Genomic DNA, 23167 nt, shown 5'->3' with positions numbered 1-23167 from the left:
CGTTATTGTTATTACCAATATAAAATGTTAGCAAATGATTTCGCAAATCAATTATTTAGACCTCCTATTCTTTTGAAAGTCTCCTTCATGATACTCATAATAATACAACCTAAATATGCAAAATGTTCCAAAACAGCGTCACTGTTTTGGTTAAGAACGTTAATCTCTTCTAGCCTTCTGCAAACGGTGTTTTATTAGAGAGGCGTTTGGATTGTCCCACCAACCCAACTATTAGGCTTTAACACTGCATAAGCATATAGCGCCATCTGTTGATTAGGAACTCCTCTTCAGGGGGCCAGACGCCAGAAAACCTGCACTGGATATGACCATAAACAAGCAGAATGCCAAAAATACAGAGACATTCAGTTCAAAGTACATGTACAGTATGTGCATACCCCGCCTGTCCCTTCAATACTCACCTCTGCACTTTCCAAAACACCAGCCTGCGGCTTGCACACATTCCAGCCCATAATTAAACAAGTACCAAAACAGAGACACATTTTGGTAAAAACATTTAATCAGCCTTTTTATACAGAGCTGCTGGTGAGTAAATAATTTTACAGAGAGGAGTTTTACCTTTGACATCTTCGCTTGAAGGGAAACACTGAAACTCTGTCATAATACGGCTTGCTTACCACCTGTATTGTTCCATCTCTGAAGAAGCAAATGGAAAGTCGTCTAGTGCACAGACAATGTTGCTCAGCAGTCTTGAATTGCACAGAACCTAACAAAAGCAGCCCTCAAAGTGCACATACACGCACTCACCCATACACACATACATTCAAAAGCACACAAACACAATACCACGAAAGCTAAAAACGCTCTCTGTTGATCAATTCTCAAGTTATTTCCACTGATGCAATGGTCATCACAAAATTACAGTGGCATTAACCAACTTTCAAAGCAGAATAAATTAACCATATAAGTTAGTGTTTTTCTTTTTAGTGAGTTATCATGTACAAACAATACTGCTGCTACAGTGTTTTGTCACTGTGAACTGCTGAGTAATGTCAAATAACATACTCAGAATTTTATTCTAAAGCTCCGAAACCAGACAATAGTAATGAACAAAATAACAAGCCTGCAAAAGTTAAATATAAAGTCTGAGTGTAGTTGTGTTTGGTTATGTCTTTTTATAAGCTTGATTGTGATTGTTTGTTCCACAAAATATGGCTATTTTGGCTTGTGTGGTTCAGGCACTGCGAGTTTAGTGAAATTTGTGCTTAATCTATAGTGTAGTGTTAAAATTGTGTTAACAAGTACTTTCGTTTGGAATTGTCAAGGCAGTTAGTTGAAGTGTTGATTTATCTGTAAACAGTTTGGCTTGAGCTCCATCGTGCCCTTAAAGGGACAGGCAGCAATTTACAGCACACTGACTCTGTCACTGAGCATGCCCATCACATCCTCTTCAGACTCCGCCTCTTCGCGTACATTAGCATGAGGGTTGATTAAGTGGACTGGGTACTGAAGGCCATTTTGTTCGGCGAAATTCTCCCAGCGTAAATCATCACTTTCGTGGGTGATATATCGCTCTTTCATTTTGCCCTCCAAAGTTCGCAGGTCCAGCCACATCTGGTAGTCCTGTCATAAAGATATATCTTTAGTGATCTAAATAATTCCATGGACAACCTTAGTTTGACTCCAACCCTAAAACACACAATTACTTGAAATGCAAATCGGTTTTAATTGTGGTTGGAGCTAAACTCAGGACTGTAATCCAGGATCAGGATAGTTAATGGTACAGTAATGTTGATATCGTAACATCAGTTTTAGACAAAGAATATAAAAATAATGATCTTTCTAACCTGTAACCAGGGATGGCTGAGAGACTTGTCCACGCTGTAACGCTTCCTCATTTTGACTTGCAGCAGGTTATTAATGAGGTCAATTGCTGCAACAACAAAACAGGTTGTCAGCGAGCAGACCGTGGCGGAAAACCTTAAGGATTTTCTGTCCAGAGGGATAATGAGCAAAACCAACATCATGTTAACATTATTTCAGGGGTCAGAGATTTCTGAGACACTCCAAAGTTTCTGAACCTTGGGGCCCCCGTGCTTTAGTCTAAGGGCTCGTTCGGCATTACTCACATGAGTGGATCGTAACAAAAATTGAGCAGGATCTCTTTATTTAACCCTCTGCCTCTCTTCTCTTTATCTTCTGCTTCCCCTTTATGTCTCTTTCAGTTCTTTCTTCTGCATTAACATATTGGGGTAGTCACGCAAAGACGACTACGAGTTCTTCATTTAATTGAAGATTTTCTTTCAAGTTTGAATTTTGAAAAGAATCCTGAACGAGAATACATGTTGCATAAGGACAATGTACTAATTATTCAAGGGTACATTATTATTTCTAATTATTAATAAAACAGAGCAATTTTATAGAAATATATACATAAATACACACACAATTAATGAATTATATTATATCATATAAAATTGTATATATGGGACAAAATATTTGTTGCTATGAAACGTAGTTACAAACTTAATTTATTCTGTAATTTCTCAATACATTTATCAAAAGCACTTTTTGAGTCTTGCACACTATCATGGAACTTAATTACTTCACTACACCAAATCCAAATTCAATTAAAACCTTTTTAAAAACAGAATGTAATTGTTAAAAATATGCTATACTTGATAGCAACTAAACTATATAAATAAATAAAAGTATGCGATTAATTTGTTCAAGCTGCCCGTGTTCTTAGATAAAACATGCTCTGGTTTTCGAAATATTTTAATGAGGAAGAAAGAAGACCTTAGCAAATAAACAGGGTCAAAGGTGATGCCATCAAAAATCTACTTAAGATAATGAGATGATGGTCATTACTTTTCATACAGATTGCATATGACTTGCACGTAAATATAACCTATTCTACGCCACAATCTCAGACCTTAACCTTAATGCGGACTATATTTTCATGAGCCAAGTAAAAAAGGATGTTTGGCGGGTTAAGGTCATCTCTGTGTAGTCACAGGGCAGAGATAATTACAAACACCGGACTTCAAATATGAATATTAAGAGGCGTGTACAGTATTCAAAGAAGGATGAAGAGACTTCAAAAACTAAGCAAGCTACCCTTAACTAGACTAAAAGTGTGGATATAAACTATTTGGCCAGAAGTATGTGTCATGATGGCATAAATCAGTCATGATTCTGTCGTCATGTATTTATACTCATGTCATTCAACACCCGATTACTTTTTAGTGTCCATACTGTGAAAGTCAATGGGCGTCTATGTTGTTTGAATACGTATGTTCTTCAAAATATCTTCTTAGTGTTAAGCCGAAGAAAGAAAGTAATACAGGTTTGGAATAAAATAAGAGAGGGTAAATTATGTGGCTTTAATGCAATTCTACCTCTCATTTGCCTTGCAATGAAAGTCTGGCTTCAATAAATCCTGACCTATACACATTCTTTGTTTTCTGTGCCCTATGTGAATTACACAGTGTATTAAAGCTTACAAAATATCTCAGTTTAACCCAAAACCTACCTTCTGGGGTCACTGTTTTCCACGGGTTGGGTGGGTACATGAAAGCAGCATTCTGAATTTGGTCGTGGATGTCTTCATCCTCATTAAAGGGGAAAGTTCCACTGAGACTAACATAGATGATGACACCCACAGACCACATGTCCAGCGAGCGGTTATAGCCCTTGTTGCGAAGCACCTCCGGGGCGAGATACGCAGGCGTGCCAACTACTGAACGCCTGAAAGACTTCTCGCCAATAATGCGTGCAAAACCGAAATCGCACAGCTTCACCTGCAAGTCACACAGATGAACAATGGGCATTTCAAAAACCAGACACCTGGAGAAACTGGCTATTTAACTCGACTAGGACTGAGACGCAATAACATGCTTTTCCTCTTGCTAGCTTTTAACACCACAGACGCCGTAATAATTAGTTGTCAAGGTCTGAACGAAAGTCAAGTGAAATTATCACCCAGTTGGATGTGGTTACAATGTATCTCCTGCTGATCTACATTTCTACCTTTTAAACATTTGCTCAAGAACAGCAACAAGCCCCTGAGCGCGTAAGAAACGTGACTGAAGTTCTGCCTTAACCTCTGCATCCTTTCTGGGAAATATTTGTAAATGACACGCAGTGATTTGTTTAACATTCTTCCAAAATGTTTGTCTCAAACAGTGAGTCATCCTTCTGCTCGAGAGCGTCCAAAGACATCTCTCTCGGCAGGCGTGAGAAACAATGGGAGGATAATTTAGAAATCTTTCATTAGAATGTAGAGACACACACAACCCTTTGCCTTCAGCGCGCCACCAGAACGCTATAATTACCATCTTTTATTCTTGTGCATCTACAAAAACAGATCCATTTATGTTAATTTTGGTGTGGCCTCTCTTCATTCACATATTTCCTTTCTTTTGTCGCCGCGTCTCTTTTTGTTGGGTTTTTACTCACTTGTGGAAAAGAGTCAGCTGAGGCTAACAAAACATTCTCGGGCTTCAGGTCACAGTGAACGATGTTTTTGAAGTGAAGGTGGCGGAGTGCCACGAGAATCTAGAAACGTAAAATGTAACACGTGAATTACAACTTTACAATTTCTTTATTATGTATACACCCGATCTGACTTTATAGCTGTGCTTGCCAAGACGCAGAGCCTGCGAGACGTACCTGCGTAACAAGAAATTTGGTGATGCGTTCTGGCAGCCTCCCCTTCTCACTTGACAGTATCATCTCTAACATGTCGCCATGGAGCTTTTCCATGACAACAAAGACACGCTCCGGTGTCTCAAACATGCACTCGAGGTTGACAATTCCAGGATGGTGGAGGTTCTGCAAGAGATGGATGTGATGTCTGCATTTAGTATGCAAAATAAATCCCTCTCTTAAGGATCATAATAATATTTTTATTGTGTAGCTATTGTGTGTTTACCTGAAGAATGGCAACCTCGTTGCGCAGTTGACTCTCCTGCTTGGTAGGGAAACGCAGTTTATCTATGATCTTGATGGCAACGTCTCTGCCTGTTTTTCTGTGTTTCCCTGCAACATATCAGAAATATCTATATTCATTTATTTAATGATTGTACGGTCAAAAGAACCTTATATTGAAACATACTATATCAATACGTTAAAATAAGCATTATACATTCAACCATTCCAAACACATTTCCTCGCCCGGTCTGCATGTGAAAAAACTTGCTGTAAATAGTCTGCTACATTACCTCCGTAGACAATGCCAAATTGCCCCGATCCAAGTACTTCATCAGGGAATATCTGATACACTGTGCTAATATCCTGTAAGAAAAACAGAACAAATGTACGTGTTTGTGCCAATACGGGCTGTTCCGTAAGCTCATAAGAATTGCTTGATACATGGATGATGTGGTCTTTTTATTATGTACTGTAACAATGCCTGATTTCAGTGCAGAAGCCTAAGGAGCTATTTCCACATCTCACTAGGACTGTGTCAGAAAGACTCTGGTAACCATGGCAACCCCATGGCCGAGCAGGTAATCAAAATAATCTCCAATAGAGGCATTGTGTGTTTATATCACGTTGAAACTCAAGGCTGCAGGTATAGGCAAGCAGGTAGGATCAGTAAGAGCTAACATGTAAAATATTGTAACAATAAAGATAAGGAAATATATATGAGTAGTTGACAAATATACTGTTGTATGTATGGTGTCACAGCAAAAATTTAGAAAACAAGCTGCTAATAATATATTATTTTATATTATTAATATTTATATCTAGCCGATAATATAAAAGGGCATAAAAGAGATTTATCTTCATTGTTAGGTTTTTTCTGATGTTTTGCTGTCACACCTTAGGACACATTTATTCGTGAACTATATATATATATATATATATATATATAAATCTTATAATCAAATTGCATAGATGTTTACCACGTTCTCTTGGATCTGGCAGTTGGATACAGAGATGCTAATGGAGACCTCCTCTGTTGGTTAATAAAACAGAAGTGTGACTCATTAAAGCGTATTCATATCAAATGCTATATCCACATATTTACACCTTTGCTAATTTCATCTACCTGAACAAATTTGAACTACTGGAATACATGTTTGGATATAAACATTACATTTTAAAAACTTGGCAAAGAAAACTCTAAACCACATTTGATATTTAACCTACAATATTGATGTTGTGAAAAGTTTCTCATGTGCCTGTCTTGATAAAGCCACCAAAATACTATAGCCTACATCAAATATTGGTAACACTTTACAATAATGTTGTATTTGTTAACATTAGTCCATGCTTTAACTAACAATGAGCATTATAATTTTTCAGCATTTATTCATCTTTATTAATGTTCATTAATCCCAATACAACTGTTCATGTTAATTTTCTGTGCATTGACTAATGTTTACAGTGACCTCTTTAATTAATGCAGTCAAAGTATTGTTCGTTGTTAGTTCATGTTAGCTACTGCATTGAAGGTCCAGTGTGTAATATTTAGTACGATCTACTGACAGAAATGAAGTATAATTTACATAACTGTCTTCAGAGGTGTATAAAGACCTTACATAATAAAGCGTTATGTTTTTATTACCTTAATATTAGCTGTTTGTATCTACATACACCGCAGGTCGCATGTTAGAACTAAAATGGCGGTAACTCATGAATTCTTTGGAATACAGACTTACGGCTGGTCTCGTTTGAAAAAAGAAAAGTAGCTGATTATTGCAACAAAAAAATGAAAGGTATGTTTGTCATTTATTCTAAAAAAATAAATAAAAAAAAGTTGGTTTTTCTTTTATTAAAAAAATAAATTAAAAAAATACGGGTCGCAAAAGGATAACAAAAAATCTAGGCACGCTCTTTATAAAAAAGAATCAATTACTCTCCTTACATAAATTATTTAAAAAAACACCAAAGAAATTTGTATTCTAGAGTCTTAGACCTTTCCAATGATATATAGTTTGTCATGATTTGATTAGAAATTACGTGCACAATATTGATGCAAACTTAGGTGTCCTGTATACGGAACGGGCTACGGTTAAAGAACACGACATGCACATCTCGCGAAAATCCTGTAAAATTCAACCAATCAGATGACGACTTCAAACGTGCTGAATGGTTTTCCAGAAAAGTGCATCAAATGTTTATTCAACAGTCCGTGGGATTGACGCTGAGACTATTAAGAAGCAAAAACGTGACAACTTTACTGAGCCCTGTGTGAACCGCCGTAGTGCTTTGAAAAGGATGGGGAGGGGTGGAGCCGTTGGTTGCAATTCACAACCTCACCGTTAGATCCTGCTAAATGTCATAGACTGGACCTTTAACTAATGTTAACAAATAGAATCTAATTGTAAAGGGCTACCCAATCATTTAATTTTGGATTCATTTATGACCATAAACCTTCGGTTCTAAATCCAAGGGACTATTACGCATTGGGTATAAATCTCCTAGAATAAAATGAAATGTAAAACCTGTATAAGACTCTTGCTTCTGTAGAACACAAACGATGAAATTTTGAGAAATGTCTCAGTGGTTTTGTGTCCATACAATGGAAACAAACTGGGACCAATGTTGTTTAACAATGTCATTCAAAATATGTTCTGCATGTTAAAGAGTCAGGTTTTGAATGACATGTTGGTGAGTAAAGGCTTAAAGAAATTTCATTTTCGAGGGAAATTCTCTCTTTTAATATTAGTTTTGGTCCTGTATGCTGATTGGTCAATGGCCATGCTATATTAAATACAGCCTCTTGTACCTTATTGATTAAATACCATAAAATCACATCTTTGAAAGTCACATTAGGTCATGCTGCACCAAATCTTTCCCACTGGACCCACATTGTAAAATTATACAGTTATGATAAAACGAGTAAACTTAATATTAAAGCAAGAATTTTGCATTACTTTATTTATTTGTTTCCCCCCAGGATCTTGTATGAGCCCCTATATGTTTCACCAAGAAGTTCATACTGTGAAAGCTGTGATGGCCTCCATGAGACATGCCCTTGGCGATAACTGGCATAAGCGCATGCTGGATGGCCATCTCCCACATGCGGGCCACGTCCGGTCCCACCCCGCTGACCAGCAAGTTGCTTCCGTAGCCAGGTGTTCCCCCCTCAACTCGAGCCAGGTTCTCTCCTACATAATACACCAGAGACGTCGTGGCAATCTCAAAGCAATGCGAGTTGGCACCCTCAGGGAGAAGGTTGAAGGTTTTAGCTGGTTCAAGAGACAATATCTCAGACAGAGGGATTTCCTGTTGGATAATGTTAAGAGGTTTTATCTGAAAACTGAAACGTAAATTATATCGCAGAGACATGCATGAAGATTTGGTGTGTGTGGTCATTACGAAAACAATGAGGACAAGATATCAACATTATCGAAAACCCGTGGGATATAATTAATAAAACCAGCTCACTTTTGGCAGATTTCTTGATAGATAACTTTAACTTACCTTATAGTATTTGCTCCCAGTATCATTTTGAAAAAGTGTGATACACTTGCTGTCCAGTCTCCAGTAATGTCTCTTACGCTAGTGTTAAGAAAGAAAAATATTGCTTACTGTACATGTCATATTATTTAGAATACCTTCTTGACTCCAGGCATAGTTCACAGTTGCAAGTTCTTTGGTAATTTACATATTATTGATTGTTTCTAATAGAAATCTATAGAACTAACCAATGTGTCTTTGCTGGTGAAATGCACAAGCCATCCTTCTTTCATAACATTGCTGCTTTTCCTTTTGGTGTGTTTGATAGACTGAACCACCCGCATAAGTGGGATGTTGTTGCTAGTTGAAGGACTAAGAAACACAATGACATTTCAAAACAGTCAAAGAAATGTCAATAGCAGGTCAAATGTTTACTCATAGCATAAGAATGTTCATACTATTTATTTCCTAGTCTACTAGACATCTACTTGACCGCACAGTATTATTTCAATACGTTTTAACCAAAACATACCAACGAAAATAAATTCAGTTCTTGGTTGTCAATGTGTTTATCTATAATATGAGCTATTAAGAACCAAAATGCTTGCTTTTCTTATTTTAATGACTATGCTGGATATTCACAGTGAACGTAGTAAAGGGATGGAGAGATTCAAAATGTATTTTGTTGTCCTCTGGTTTTTCTCAGTGGTTAGTTGTGTTTATGTTCCACGCAGAGTTGTTTGTTAATTTTGGGTGTTTTTTTTCTGAAGATGATGAGGAGCTACCTGATGATTCTGTTGGATTCATCTAGGTCATGATCCTGAAAATCTCCAAGTCCAGCCTCCAAAAGTGCCGCAGAGTCTACCACAAGGGATTCTTCCATATCATCGATAAGTGAACCGTGTCTTTCACCATCATGATCATCACAGCCTTCCTCCATGACCACATCTGATTCAGCGCCAGGACTCAACAAATCTATGAGGCAAGAATATAAAAAGGTTTTTGGAGAGAAGGAAGGTTATGAAGAAGTGACATGGTTTAAAATGTGCCGAAAAGCTGACATTTTAGCACCATCGACAATAGAGAGAAGAACCTTCCTTTCCGAAAAGTTAGGGATAAAATATTATAATGGACATACTATATATTAAAACAGAGACTTGGAGTTGTGACAATACTAGTATTTTGCGGGAGGTTCTATCCTTTTACTCTAAATGTAAAGAAAGTGCACGTTCAGTTCACTGGTTTGAATAACCGGACATAAATTCTAGCTTAATCAGTATTCCTAAACAATAACAAACAAGTTGAATCCTACAACATTAACCCAGTGTTTTCATGCAAGTGCGCTAGAGCGTTTGATGTTCAGGTGGTGTTCTAACGCTCGTTCAGATTAATATTGTTGTTTTTGTCAAGAAAATGCAGCGTTGATCGTTGAATCACATAGAGATGCTAAAGTTAGACTTGCCTCCATTTCTTGACACCTCTCCGAGGCAGTTGTTTGGCACTTTGGGTGCACATCGTTTATGGCAGTTGAATTTGCAGTCTGAGACAGTGTGAAGGGAAGAGAGTAAAGGAAAAGGGAAGAGAGAGCGAGCAAGAAGAGTTTACTACCAATCTGGCACATAAACATACGAGTTCCTGTTGTGCTGGTGGCTGACAGGCTGAGACCTCGCACATTGAACACATGAACATTAAAGCTGTTTGTAACGGCCCAGCCAACTGCACTCTTTACTGCTTGGCACATGGCATACATTCCTCTTACACAACACACTCAGACACACACATATATATATAAACAGCTGTTGTGTCATTTTATATCCGTGCTCCTAGTTATCAAAAACGAATCAACAAATGCCACGATCCGTTAAACTGAGAGTTGCAGTGTTATCAAAATGTATACATTAGTATATTTGCAAGTAATAGGCTTAGAATAGGCTACGGCTGGAATGCAGCAGAATCAAACTATTTTTGTAGAATGCAAAAGTATACAAAAGTGTATGTTCTGCATGATCTAATACTAGCTTTAATTAAAACATGTCATCTGTGCAGTAAACACTAGGCTACTGTAAAATAATAGAATTCTGAGCTGTGTGGCACATCCCACAATGCATAAAAAATTCAGTATGCAGTTAATTTATGTATTATGTACAATAAATTATGCAGGTGCACCAAGGTCAAGATTTACTAACAGCTTGCGGCAGTTAAAACGCCCCTTTGGCGTAAAAACTACTGTCGGTACTTACTAAAGAAATTCAGTGAAATTCAGCGCTGAAAAGGCGTGCCATTGACCTTATTCCATATTTATTTGTAGGAGTTTTCTCTTCAGGCCCAAACTTTATGGGAGGAGAGTATTTAAACGAATCACGCAACTCTTTTTACAAAGATTTCGTTGGTCATTACACTGGTATACGTTGCTTTATTTAACGCCCAAAACCTAACCTAAAACCTATTAAACACTAATTTGCACGGCTCGTAGAAGATTGCATTGGTCTGTATGGGAATATTACGCCTGCTTTTTTTAATGTGCACCTTGTTAGTAAATCAACCAAAGAAATTCGCACTCCCATCTGCGATTTTTTAAAATTGCATTTGCTTGCTATTTTGCCCTGTTTAGTAAATCTGCCCCTGAGTATGCTAATTAGGATATATCAAAAGGCAACCACGATTTTGGATATCCACTTTGTGCCCAAAGTTAGGAAGTTTCATTACCAAATGAATTAAGAACGCAAAATTACCTAATGTATTTGTAGCATGCAAGTAAACATGCAGAATAGTTAGTCACGTCACAGGTTACATACCATTCATTTAAGGGACAGTTCTCTCAAAAATAAAATGTCTCTCATCGTTTCCTCATCCTCAAGTTGTTCCAAATCCGTACAAATTTCTTTGTTCTGATGAACACAGAGAAAAGTATCTGGAAGAATGCTTTACACCAAACAGTTCTTTGCCCCCATTGACTACCATAGTAGGAAAAATGAGTAGTCAAAAGTGCCCTAGAACGGTTTGCTTTCCTACATTCTTCAATATATCTTTGGTGTTCAACCAACAAGGAAATGTATTAAGCAATTTTTCTTACTATGGTACTCAATGGTGGCCAATAACTTTGGTTACAAACAATCTTCCAAATTTTATTGTGTTCATCAGAACGGAAATGAATGAATGAAGACCCCCGAATTTTTGGGTAAACTGTCCCTGTAAAATGTTTCTCTAGATTGTCTGCCACTGTATCAATGACATTGAAGAAGCAATACATAAATGATAACAATTTTAAACAAAGGCTAATACAAATTAACAACAATTGTTAGAGAAAGTTCATTATGAAAAGCAGTAAGCAATATTGCAAGCGTTTGTAGACATATTGGGGATGGTAGTAGCCTACCTTTGCACTGCAGTCCCTGACGGAACAAGCCCTTGAGAAGCTTCTTGCAGTGTTGGCAAACTGTGGGGCGTGTGTAGGAATGGATGACAAAAGTATGTGGCACCTTCACTTTAGAGAGCAGGATTTTGTCTAACTCTATCGGTCGACCTATATAGGATTGAGAGTTGGAACGGCCTCTTCCAGGAAAGATGTCACATGGTGTTTTTTGCTGTGGACAAGTAACGTACAAAAATCAAAATGTGACATCACTTAACAAACCCCTCTGAATCAGACCTGTGCTTTTTTCAATCTGAATGAAAGTGAAAACACGAAAAACAATCAAAAGGATCGATTTGAAGCACAAGAGGCATTACCCAAAGTCAGCAGCACATTGCTCTCGATTAGCCGAAGAAAAACACAACGGTCCTCCGAGGGTCACGCTGTGGGAGATTGTTGTATATGCTGAGCTGTGATAAATTTGCACTGCCTCAGAACAACAACTTTCTCATCAAGCTGATCTTTAATGTGCTGCTGATTGGCAAAGATGCAGATGTCGTACCACCTGTTGTGAATGGATCTGACATCACGCAGGTGTGCCTAATCAACTATTCAATGTGCTCTAAAGAAAGAAAAAGATCAATAGCTTCCCATCGTCATGTTGCATGCTTTGTCAATGGCTTCGGGTAAACTGACGTGGAAGGTATGGTAATCTCTCAGTTTTCCGTGCAGCTAAAGTACAGATGCTGTTCATTTGCTGTTACCTGTCTTAGGTGTAGAGAACAGATTAGAGAGCAGTTAACAGATGTTTGATTCTGCAGTCAACAGTTGATTAACAGTTTTCTTCAAACAAACTCTATGTGTACCACAACATCTCTGGTGTGGGGTTAAAAAGTCTCTCAACCTCAAGACAATAAAGACAAGAACTGCAGGCTTTGCTAAATTAATTTAAGACAACGTGTGTCTGAATTCTACAGATAATATGTAGATATATTAAGAAACATATATTTGGAAACACATATTGTACCCATTACCGCTCTTATAAAATAATTTCTCCCCATTGTGTCAGATTGGAAAAAACAGATGGGTTTTGAGAAAAATATCACAAGAGTCGTTCATACTATGGACGATAGCTATAAAGATAAAGTTTAATTTTTTGTTCTAAATTTAAGTCCACACCATAACTATAAGAATAAAGATACAGAGGACAACGCTGTTGCACAGCAACATTTTTGAACAAGAAGACATTGTCAATCGATCTCTGGCACTGAACAAATTCCTTAATTTTGTTTGCCTCTCACTGATGTCCTCTTTTACAATATTTAGGATGCCTTTAACTGATATGGAAGTATGAATAACTTGCCTTAAAAATTTTAGTTTTCCTTTTGTTTCTTTGTGAAGTGTAAAGCAACAGCAGGTCATCTACTTCAATACATTTACATTTATAGATTTGGCAGACACTTTTATCCAAAGCGATTACGTTGCATTATCCTATACATTTATACTTAGGTATATGAAATCCCCTGGGATCGAACCCATGACCTTGCGTTGTTAACCCAATGCTCTTACCAATAAACTACAGGAAATGCTTTATGATTAAAGCTTGCAAGCTTAGAATAAACATAACATCATCAGCGGGTGTGGATGCTAATATGCTAATGTTTATACTCATCATCATCGTCCATATATTGAACGACCCTTGGGTTGGTAAGTTAAAGCTGAATTAGTTCCTACCTCCATGCTAGGACTGACGGGAGACTGGGCAGGAATGAAAGGATGGAGAGAGAGAGAGAAAGTATTGTTAATAAACAGGAAATGCATGCAACTAGTCAGTCACACAAAGCCACAACATTGACTAAACCACAAAGGTTAAACAATTAGGCAGTAGATAGTATTTCACTGACAAGGTTATGGCACTGTTTGTTTGTTTGGTTACTCATCTGAAAGAGATTACACCAAAATAAAAGAGGACATAATTAAAATAGTTCAAACAACGGCACAACAGTGTTTAATGGTGAATAGGGTAAAATGGCCAACAGTGTGTGTGGATGTGTATAGCTTCAAGACATCTTTGCGCAATATGCTGTCATTATAAATAAATACATCTATGATGAATATAAATACCACCTGAGATCATTAGCGCTACAAGGTCTTGTTAGAAACTCCTACAATCTGTACATTTACACACTTGACAGACGCTTTCATCCAAAGCGATTTACACTGCATGACACTATACATTTGTTTCGGAGTATGTGCAGTCCCTGGGATCAAACCCATGACCTTTGCATTGCTAGTGACATGCTCTAACCACTGAGCTACAGAAAATCTGTCATTTATATTTATATTTAAGGTAATATTTCAGTATTCTGTATTTAAAGTGATTTATTTTCACACTCGAATTTTGTACTTGATATACAAAAAAATTAGTCTTTAGTACTTTTTCAGATTACTTTTTCAAACTGAAGGCGATCTAAGTATCTTCAACTGTGCTGTTCTGAGACACCATGAAAAGAAATAGTAAAGACTATATATTTATATATATATTTAAGTATATGAAATACAAATTAAGGTACACTTATAGAGTGTATCAAGTGTATTTTGTGCACAATTTTTTTTACCTGGGTATTTATTGGTTGCACTGTTTTGCCATTTTAGTTTGAAATATTTTTTTCTGAATGCACAATATAAAACTCACCAGTAAAGCTTCATCAGAGGTGCTGGGAGATGGATCAGCAGACACAGAGCGAGTGTTGGTCAGGCCAGTGAGGGACACGTTAGACAGTCTCCGTTTACGGATCCCGCTGCAGTTGTTTGGAATTTTAAAGGCACAGCGTTTATGGTAGTTCAGCCCACAGCCTGTGATAGCAACAAAACATATGTTGGCCTTCAATGTAATGTTTAAAGTCCCCCCAGTAAAATAAAAAATTACAATGCCTAATTTTTTCATGAAATATTGCAGCGATTTTTTTGTAAATACTTTATCATTGTAAATCTTAAAACTTTTAATATTATTACCTTCACACTTCAGACCCTGTCTCACTAAACCCCACAGCATTTCTCCACAGTGATCACAGAACGCCGGCGCTCGATATGAGTGAACAAACAGAGCATGAGGTCTGATCTGGAAATCCTCGACAGTAGCTGAGGCTGAAAGTTTGAAACATAACACACAGACCAAAATGTCAATTACATTAAAAAAAATTCAGCCGATCAATTGCACTGATTATAATATTAAAGCAAGATTGTACTTCAAGTAATAGTTTTCATAGTATTTCAAGTTTTTTTTTCCGGTGAATGAATTATTTTCACAATATTCTCTGGAAAGTAAATGCAGAGAACCAATAATATCTCTAACATGGCATTAAATCGGCTACCTGTTCGGATACTGATGCAATTAACACGATTTTCGCATTTTTGCAAATTGCTTTGATGAAAAAGCATCTGTTAAAAACATAAACATTCGTCCTTAGAATTTAATTTAAGGACATGCAATACAAGAAAAGAAGTGTCAAGTTTTGACAACCTTAAACTCCCAGACATCTGTTATTTGTGTGTGAATGTTGTTGTTATACTGAAGTAAGTCACTGATCCTTGCAAGTACTTAATTCCCAATTTACGACTTAAAATCATAATTAAAGTTGTTTTCTCACAACAACCCGAATAAATAACCTCATTTTTCATATGCATTATTTGGACGTTCAGCTTCATGAGGGATTTAGCATTTTTCGAAATCCCAGTGCCACTAAGTAAACATGTCATGATTAAAAAAGCAAACAAATGTCGCAGAGGGAGTTTGATTTTTATTTTATGAACTGTCCTTTCTCGAGCTACCACAAGACATGCGTATCCTTGGGGTACAGATGGATGAGAGGGTGGGCCAAACCCGATCTATCAATGGCACAGTCTGGAACGCTCTGGCCTTCTTCACAGAACTGCCACAAGGCCTGGGCAGCAGGCCTTCACTACTTCTGATCAGATGGGCAGACCGTGTGTCTGTCAGGGTTAATGGACTAGAGACAGTGGTCCCTCTTGAGGGTCTGGTGGTCAGCGCTAATTAATTAAGGCTCCATTTAGGATGTATTTTCCAGAGTGCTCTAACATTTGTCAAAGTGGAAAATTGTGGAGTACATGGCAGCGGTCCCTATTTTAAGTGGAGATGTTATTTTGAAGCATGATCTTTAAAAAAGAAAGAACACACCAAATAAATACATAACCTGTACATCAAAACATCAGAGCAAATCGAATTCAGGAAAGATGAAGAATTTTAATTGGCATCCCAAATCTTCTAAACAAACCCAGCTTTATTTATATTTGTAAATTGTACTGTGAAAGGGAAGCTTTTGGGGTGGTTGGAGTGTTTTGATTGGCTCTTGTTGGATTCATGTTGACAGGACCAATAGCGGTTGAGTGGCGAGCACAGCGGGAGAACTGCCTGCCTCGACACGAGCATGATGCCGCCTCTCCAACATGGCTTCCCCTAGCACGCTCAAGCAGAATACATTCTGATTAGCCATTCTGCAGCTAAATTACCTCAATTCATTCAAATTATTGTTTTGCCTTTTGTTTAAAGGCCAAGATATGTTTGCAAGTTGAACTACCTGTAAACTGTCATTAAATGCTTGAGGGAAATGAGCACGATGCTGAAAAAGGATGTTAAGTTGACTTAATGCAAACTGTTTCTGCTGTTGTATTTTCCCTTTTCTGCTGGTGGAGAATCAAAACCAAAGCATTATAAGCAGGTCATGTACAGTACATTCATTTTAGTGATTGGGAACAATGTAGCGTGCAAGCTTAAAATAAATATAACTTTATCATCCGCTGTTGTGGAGGCAAATATAGATGTAGTTACAGTTAACGTTATTGTTATTAATATAATGTGAACGGCCCTAAAGGCTATATGTTCCATAAAGGGATAGTTCCTCCAAAAATGTAAATTCTGTCATCATTTACTCACCCTCTTGTCTTGTTCAAAACTATATGACTATATCACAACACAGACAAAAGAAAGTTTGAAGAATGTTGGTAACAGAAGAACAATGGTACCCATGCACCTCTATTGTAAAGACACAAAATCAAGTCACCGTTGTTCGGTGATTTCAATTTGAGCTATTTTCTGTTATATTGATTTCATATTTATTGTTATTTACAATTATATTTAGGGATTTAGCAGGCACTTTTATCCAAAGCAACTGACAAGAGTGAGGAAAACAATAAATCAATAAAACAATAATATACCAGACTGCAATACAAGTTTGTTACAGTACATACATTTTAAAATGTTATAAAATCAAACCTTCTCAGTTTAATCTGCACACACTCCAAGGTTGTGAAAGACTCAACAGAAAAAGTCTGCAATGAAATTTGAGATTCAGCAGAAACAGGGCTGGAGTTCAAACCTACCAAGGTAATTGATGTTAGGGTCTATCCTGTTCATTTTTTGTAAATATTAAATTATAATTAATAAAGTGTCTGCGCGGCTCCCCGTGACCCGAGGTAGTTCGGATAAGCGGTAGAAAATGGAAATGGAAAGTGTCTGCGCTTGACCAGAGCATATTTGTAAAAGTCTGGAATAAACTTTTGATAAAATAGAGTTTTAAATGGCAACAAAAGCATCTTTAGTTTTTAAAGTTACAAAGTTGAAAGGTGCTGCATAACAGGAATGACCCAATCATTATCACCTTGGCGAACACAAAAAGTTGTGCGTTCTGCTTAAAATTCACGCACAATTATTAATCCCACGCTTATTACTCTTCAGCGTACCTCTTGTATTTTTATCTACTTACTCTATTGCAATTACGTTGATCCAGGCACAGCCAAACATCCTGTCAGTGTGCTTCACTGGAGCCAACCCGTGGTTACTCTAAATTTATCCAGCATAAAAAAACTGATTTCAAGCAGACTTTAAAGATGCAGCAGACTAAGCGAGACCCAGCAGAGAAAAGCGTAGGTCATATTTTTACAAAACGCTGCTCTTTTTAATTACTATATGAGATAATCTGAGATCAACATTTATTGGCCTGTTCATTCTGTTTTTCTCTCTAATATTCCAATTACGAACCACAGAAGGTATCAGCTCCATGTAGTTAGAAAACCATATAGCAAAAAAAAAGGGGACAGTTCACCTGCCCTCTTGTTCTACACCAGTTAACTTTCTTGTACTACACAATAAAAGTATTATTTCTATGCTTTCCTCCTGAAACCTTGTATATGTTTTACGATTTATTTATTTGGCCATGAATCATTATTATTAGTCAACCTTTATGTTTATCACTGGGTTTTGCAAATAGAAGCATTAAAAAGTATTAAAACGTGCTTTGACAACAAAGCATTAATCTATTTCCTGAAAAGGCGCATTTGGTTTCGGAAGGACAGCGACAATTTATGAATCATGCTCTATATTTTAAGTCATATTATGCATGAAATGAACAGACCAACATTAAGGACATTATTTTCTTTTAAGTGCACAAAGAAAATTTGTTCTTCTTTTCAAAAAAGAAATATGGGTTACAATAGGGCTATCACAATATCAGTTTTTTATTACCACACGGTTATAGTGGCAGTATTAGCAACAATTATATATTTTCAATATTGAAAATTAAAATCATAAATAATACAGTAGTAACAATCAAATTCATCTTTGTTATGAATCACACTTAAAGGGACAGTTCACCCAAAAATTCTGTCATGAATTATTCCCCCCCAATTGGTTCCAAAACTGTATAAATGTATCGGTTCTGTTGAACACAAAGTAAGATATTTTGGAAAAGTTTGCAACTGACATTTCTCGGACATCATTGACTACCAGGAACTTTTTAAATGGTAGTCGAATGTGCCCTAAAACTGTTGCTTTCCTAAATTCTTAAAAATGACAGGCTACAATAATTGGTATTCAATGATGCCCCAGAAAAGTCAGTAACTAACATTTTTCCAAATATACTGTACTTCTTTGTGTTCATCAGAACAAAGACATTTATACATGTTTGATACAACTTGATAGGGTGTAAAGGCGGAAGTATGGTCCCTCCGTCTGCATCTGCGCGGCGTCTGCATGACGAAATTTTCGTCATCAGAAGGGTCCGCGGTCGTGGGCACACTCCTTCTGCCCATTTTTTGAGACCGCACAGACGTGCTGCGTACAACAGCACGTGTGCGAAAAAGTGCACTAGTCCACTAGGGGTCAATAGACACACAGAAAGTGTGCAGTGTGTCGTTGTCGAAGAAGAATGATACAAAACCAAAACGCTGGCTGTGTCCCAATTCATGGGCTGCCTTCTTTGAAGGCTGAATTTTAAGACAGATTGCATCACAGCAGCGCGACTGAACGCTGGTAAGGCCTATCCAAAGATTGCTTAAAAAGCAGCCCCAAAATGCGACCTTTTTTCCGCAGGTTTTTAGGGATGTATCCTTCACAGCTTTGGCTATCCCAGGATTCATTGTGCGCCGGCAACAGCTAGAATTTTTTAAATAATCTATAAAGACTTTATTTAAATAAAAGTATGTAATTCACAAAAACGGTCAATTTCAGTGTTTAAATATTATATGTGATGTTGGTAATCAACATTATTGGTGCATTATTGTTTTTAATGAATTTGTAAGGTTGGTTCATTTAATATACTGTAGGGCTGTTTTAATTTACATAAACGTTTCATGTTCTCGAAAATAAAATATAATTTTTATGTCTCTGTTTTTTTTATAAAAGTCAGAAACGTCTCTGCTGTGTCCTGCTGATACATCCCAATGTCTCATCTCAGTTTGCTTCTTGGACTTTTGAGGCTGCGTACTTTGAAAACCAAGTACTCGTTTTTAAGTCTGCAACCTTAAAGGTTGCAGCCCCTAAATTGGGACACAATTGAAACCAAGAATGGTAAGCTTAAAGGAACACTCAACTTTTTTTGGAAATAGGCATATTCCAGAGTTAATAGGTTAAGTTTTGCCGTTTTGTAGTCTATTCAGCCGATCTCCGGGCCTGGCGATAGCAATTTTAGCATAGCTTAGCATAGATCATTGAACCCAATTAGACCAGTAGCATCACGTTCAAAAGTGACCAAAGAGTTTCAATATCTTTCCTATTTAAAACTTGATCATGTACTTATATCGTGTGCTAAGACTGGCGAAAAATGAAAAGTTTTCTAGGCCGATATGATTAGGAACTATACCCCCATTCCGGTGTGATAATCAAGGAAGTTTGCTGCTGTAACATCTGCGCCTGCTGCGGCCATGTTACTGCAGCAAACTTCCAATCATATCAGTGAATGAGCCTATTTCCAAAAACAGGGCAGTGTTCCTTTAAAAGCGTACCCTTCTCCATACTGTTTGGTTGTTGTTCTTGTTGTCTTGCTGTTTAGTTGGATTGTTTCCAATGGCAAAAAAACACTTCCTCAATCATTCATTTGCACTGGGTCTGTAAATGACGCGACTCAGCGCTACCCTCTGACGGTCTGGCAGAGCACACATACTCATTTGTTTTAGACTCGGACATCCGTGCTTATTACGTAATGAGCATGCAAAGGAAGCTGTGCGGACGCGTTTGTGCTAGAGACGGACACAGACGCGGATGTCAAGTATGCCGGGACCTTATTTTATGTTTTTTTGTGTGTGTGTGTGTGAACTGTCCCTGTGAAGTGTAGGGAGCCATTGCGGCACTTAAGGCAAAATATTAAATGGATGCTGAATCATTTACAATATTTACGTTAACACGATATCGATATAATTATGATTTTTTTTATATATATATATATATATATCACGTTTTTTGCCAATACACTGTACCAGTGATTGCTTCAAAAACCTTTTGCAATGTACTTTTTTACCTGATAAAAACTATGCCCTCAGAGAAAAGTGATGTGATAATCAAATGGATGTCTTATCTCCCTCACGAGGTGTCATAATTAATAACCATTGACCTTACTTTTGTGTCAGTTGTCAGAACTCAACTGTTACTTTACAGCACAATCAGCTGTCAAGTGTGTCATTGAGAAGTGTTACTCTGGGCTCCCAAAGGCCCGTCAAAGAGAATGTGTGCATCTGGGTGTGTTAATCACCTGATACGTCTTGTGACAGATACACTCACATAGAGAAACACACAAGACCTGGCAGAATGGCTGGGGAGGCGGGGGGTGTCAGTCTCCCACATTTCTTTAGTATAGACTTCACTCAATTACCTGCCATAGCACAGGCAGAAGGGAAGAGAAGCAGGGAAGAAGGAAGGCCTGCCAAGTGTTTGGAGAAACACTTTAGCGGTGTCAAACACGATAACTCCATCGCTTCCTCAGCAAAGCAACTCCAGTTTTCACACCGGGTGCGGCATAAAAACTTGGATGCGCATCAACTTTTCCAGAGTGGGAAATGGGAAGATTATGAGACAAAAATAAAAGCACGCAGAACTCAGTCGCAACAAAGTCACGGCGTCTTATCTTTAACTGATCCATACATCACAAATAAGAAGATTGTTGGTATACATTTGCATCTTGGGGGCACGATGGCATGTCGAGAGAAATATGTTGAGCTTTGAGCTTACCAGACAAGATGACTTCCACCAGGTCTCCCTCCATGATTTCCGCCGCGCACCTCACCAACTGCAGGATGTTGTCGGAGTTCGGATCGTGACGGAAAAGAAGAATCTTGTCATACATTCCATAGAAGCCACATTCTGGGAACTGTGACAGAGAAAAATCGATGTCTGTCAGGTGTTAATGAAGACTTTTCTGGCATTGTGCTGTGCAGTTTGTGATGTTAGCCTACATGAAACGATTGCTCATCTCCTCGGACGAAAATAATCCCAGAGCCCTACCCACGTTTAACTGACAGGAAACATCTCATACCTGATGCATCCAGTTTTTTAAAAGTACTTCAAAAGGCTTACTCATACAAACAACACATTTATAGAACTAAATGTTTTTTCCTTTTTCTTGGCTGCTCCTAAACAGTTTTACGAACAGCAGCCTCACAATCAATTCAATGTCAAAAGAAAGAGCAACATATTGACTGCCCCGTGTAGACCGCTGGGGAAATGGCTCACTCGCCTCGTTCCCTATTGATCCCTGCTGGGTTGAGTTGCAGCAACACTACAGAGACGGCCTGCATGTAACGGCAATTCAAACCTACCCAATTCACAAAGGGAACTCGCATCAAAGCCGTTTGAGTTTTATTACACCACAAACAACGAGAACGCAAATGAAAACTACTCCGACTGTCACAGCTCATTTGTTTCGGAACATTGCATTTGCATTCAAATTATAAGATGTAAATTACATGTTACATGTAAATATTATTGGTGTTATACTGTTCCGGGTATAATGTAAAATAGAACTGACAAAATGAATGCATGGAATGTTGTGATCAAAGTTACAATGCCACCTTATTCAGTTTTTTATATGATAGTAGGGCTCCTGAAGAAATACTCACTTAAAAACAAAAAATCTGTTTTCACCCTAGTGTCATTTCAAACCTTTCGTTTTCCTACAGAGTACAAAAGAAGATATTTAGAAGAACATACTGGCTCCAATTGACTTCCATTGTATTGACACAAAACCGTTGAGACATTTCTCTAAATATTTCCTTTAGTGTTGACAGACGAAAAGGTTGTGCTGGTTTTAAATGACATGAGGGTGAATAAATAATGACAGATAATCCCTTGAATTTTCTAAAATGCTTAAATTTACATTAAATTCTTCAAAAGGAGGTATAAATAACCTAAAATAACCTTCTGTTTTCTACACATTTTGTTTTTGTGGTGAACTATACTGTGAATTCATAAAATAAAAGAGAGCCAACTATACAATTCCTACATTCTGAATTCTGCTTGCCTCTTTATGATTTTCACATTTCATAAAACGTGCAACCATGTAAACCATCGGATATGTATTTAAAGGAACAGTTCACCCAAAAATGAAAATTCTGTCTTTATTTACTCAACCTCAAGTTGTTTTAAATCTGTATACATTTCTTTGTTCTGATGAACATAGAGAAAGAATTTGGAAGAATGCTTGTAACCAAACAGTTATTGGACAACTCGAGGATGAGTAAATAAAGACAGAATTTTCATTTTTGGGTGAACTATCCCTTTCATTCTGCAATTTCTGCCTTTTCCAATAAGACATAAAGAGACACAGCGAGGAAAGTATGGCACAGTGAGTAAACGAATTTGGAGTGAATCCAATTTCTAAATAGAGACACTGAACACCAGTGACTCACATAGGATCTGTGTGCTTAGAAAGCGACTGTGGGATTAAAAATGTATCTGGATGCTAACAGACTGTGATAGCATACGATGATTATCAGGCTACAGGTTAAATGACTGCTAATCGCTTGCCTTGTTCCCAACCCAGTCGAATACTCATGTCACATTGACAGTATGCACATTTTTGCACAATTTCAAGCTTCTGGATACAGTCTGAAGCTCAAAGAGGGCAAAGTTTTGAGCTTGCTTCTGACTAGAACATT

The 23167-nt window shown here is 37.5% G+C and overlaps 1 protein-coding gene across 5 annotated transcripts in view; it reads right to left on the bottom strand.

Annotated features, from left to right (window-relative positions):
- Positions 1–553: 553 nt before the first annotated feature.
- prkd1 (protein kinase D1) overlaps positions 554–23167 on the bottom strand; it is a 48992-nt gene continuing 26378 nt past the window's right edge. For 2 of the 5 annotated variants that reach the window (XM_056767644.1, XM_056767645.1), the window contains 18 exons: positions 21243–21381; positions 14741–14872; positions 14421–14581; positions 13460–13483; positions 11750–11957; positions 9836–9913; positions 9159–9348; positions 8622–8745; positions 8398–8475; positions 7914–8199; positions 5871–5923; positions 5184–5256; positions 4895–5001; positions 4633–4794; positions 4420–4518; positions 3494–3761; positions 1806–1891; positions 554–1581 (listed from right to left, as the gene is read on the bottom strand). In XM_056767644.1, coding sequence (XP_056623622.1) covers positions 1363–1581; positions 1806–1891; positions 3494–3761; positions 4420–4518; positions 4633–4794; positions 4895–5001; positions 5184–5256; positions 5871–5923; positions 7914–8199; positions 8398–8475; positions 8622–8745; positions 9159–9348; positions 9836–9913; positions 11750–11957; positions 13460–13483; positions 14421–14581; positions 14741–14872; positions 21243–21381 — 2487 coding nt within the window. In that variant the 3' untranslated portion in view covers positions 554–1362. The remainder of the gene's footprint in view (positions 1582–1805; positions 1892–3493; positions 3762–4419; positions 4519–4632; positions 4795–4894; positions 5002–5183; positions 5257–5870; positions 5924–7913; positions 8200–8397; positions 8476–8621; positions 8746–9158; positions 9349–9835; positions 9914–11749; positions 11958–13459; positions 13484–14420; positions 14582–14740; positions 14873–21242; positions 21382–23167) is intronic. The other 3 variants (XM_056767646.1, XM_056767647.1, XM_056767648.1) reach the window with 2 other exon arrangements.

This window comes from Triplophysa dalaica, chromosome 15 (assembly GCF_015846415.1).
Source record: "Triplophysa dalaica isolate WHDGS20190420 chromosome 15, ASM1584641v1, whole genome shotgun sequence".
In the NCBI taxonomy this organism is placed as follows: Eukaryota; Metazoa; Chordata; class Actinopteri; order Cypriniformes; family Nemacheilidae; genus Triplophysa; species Triplophysa dalaica.
This window is presented reverse-complemented; position numbering and strand designations above follow the sequence as displayed.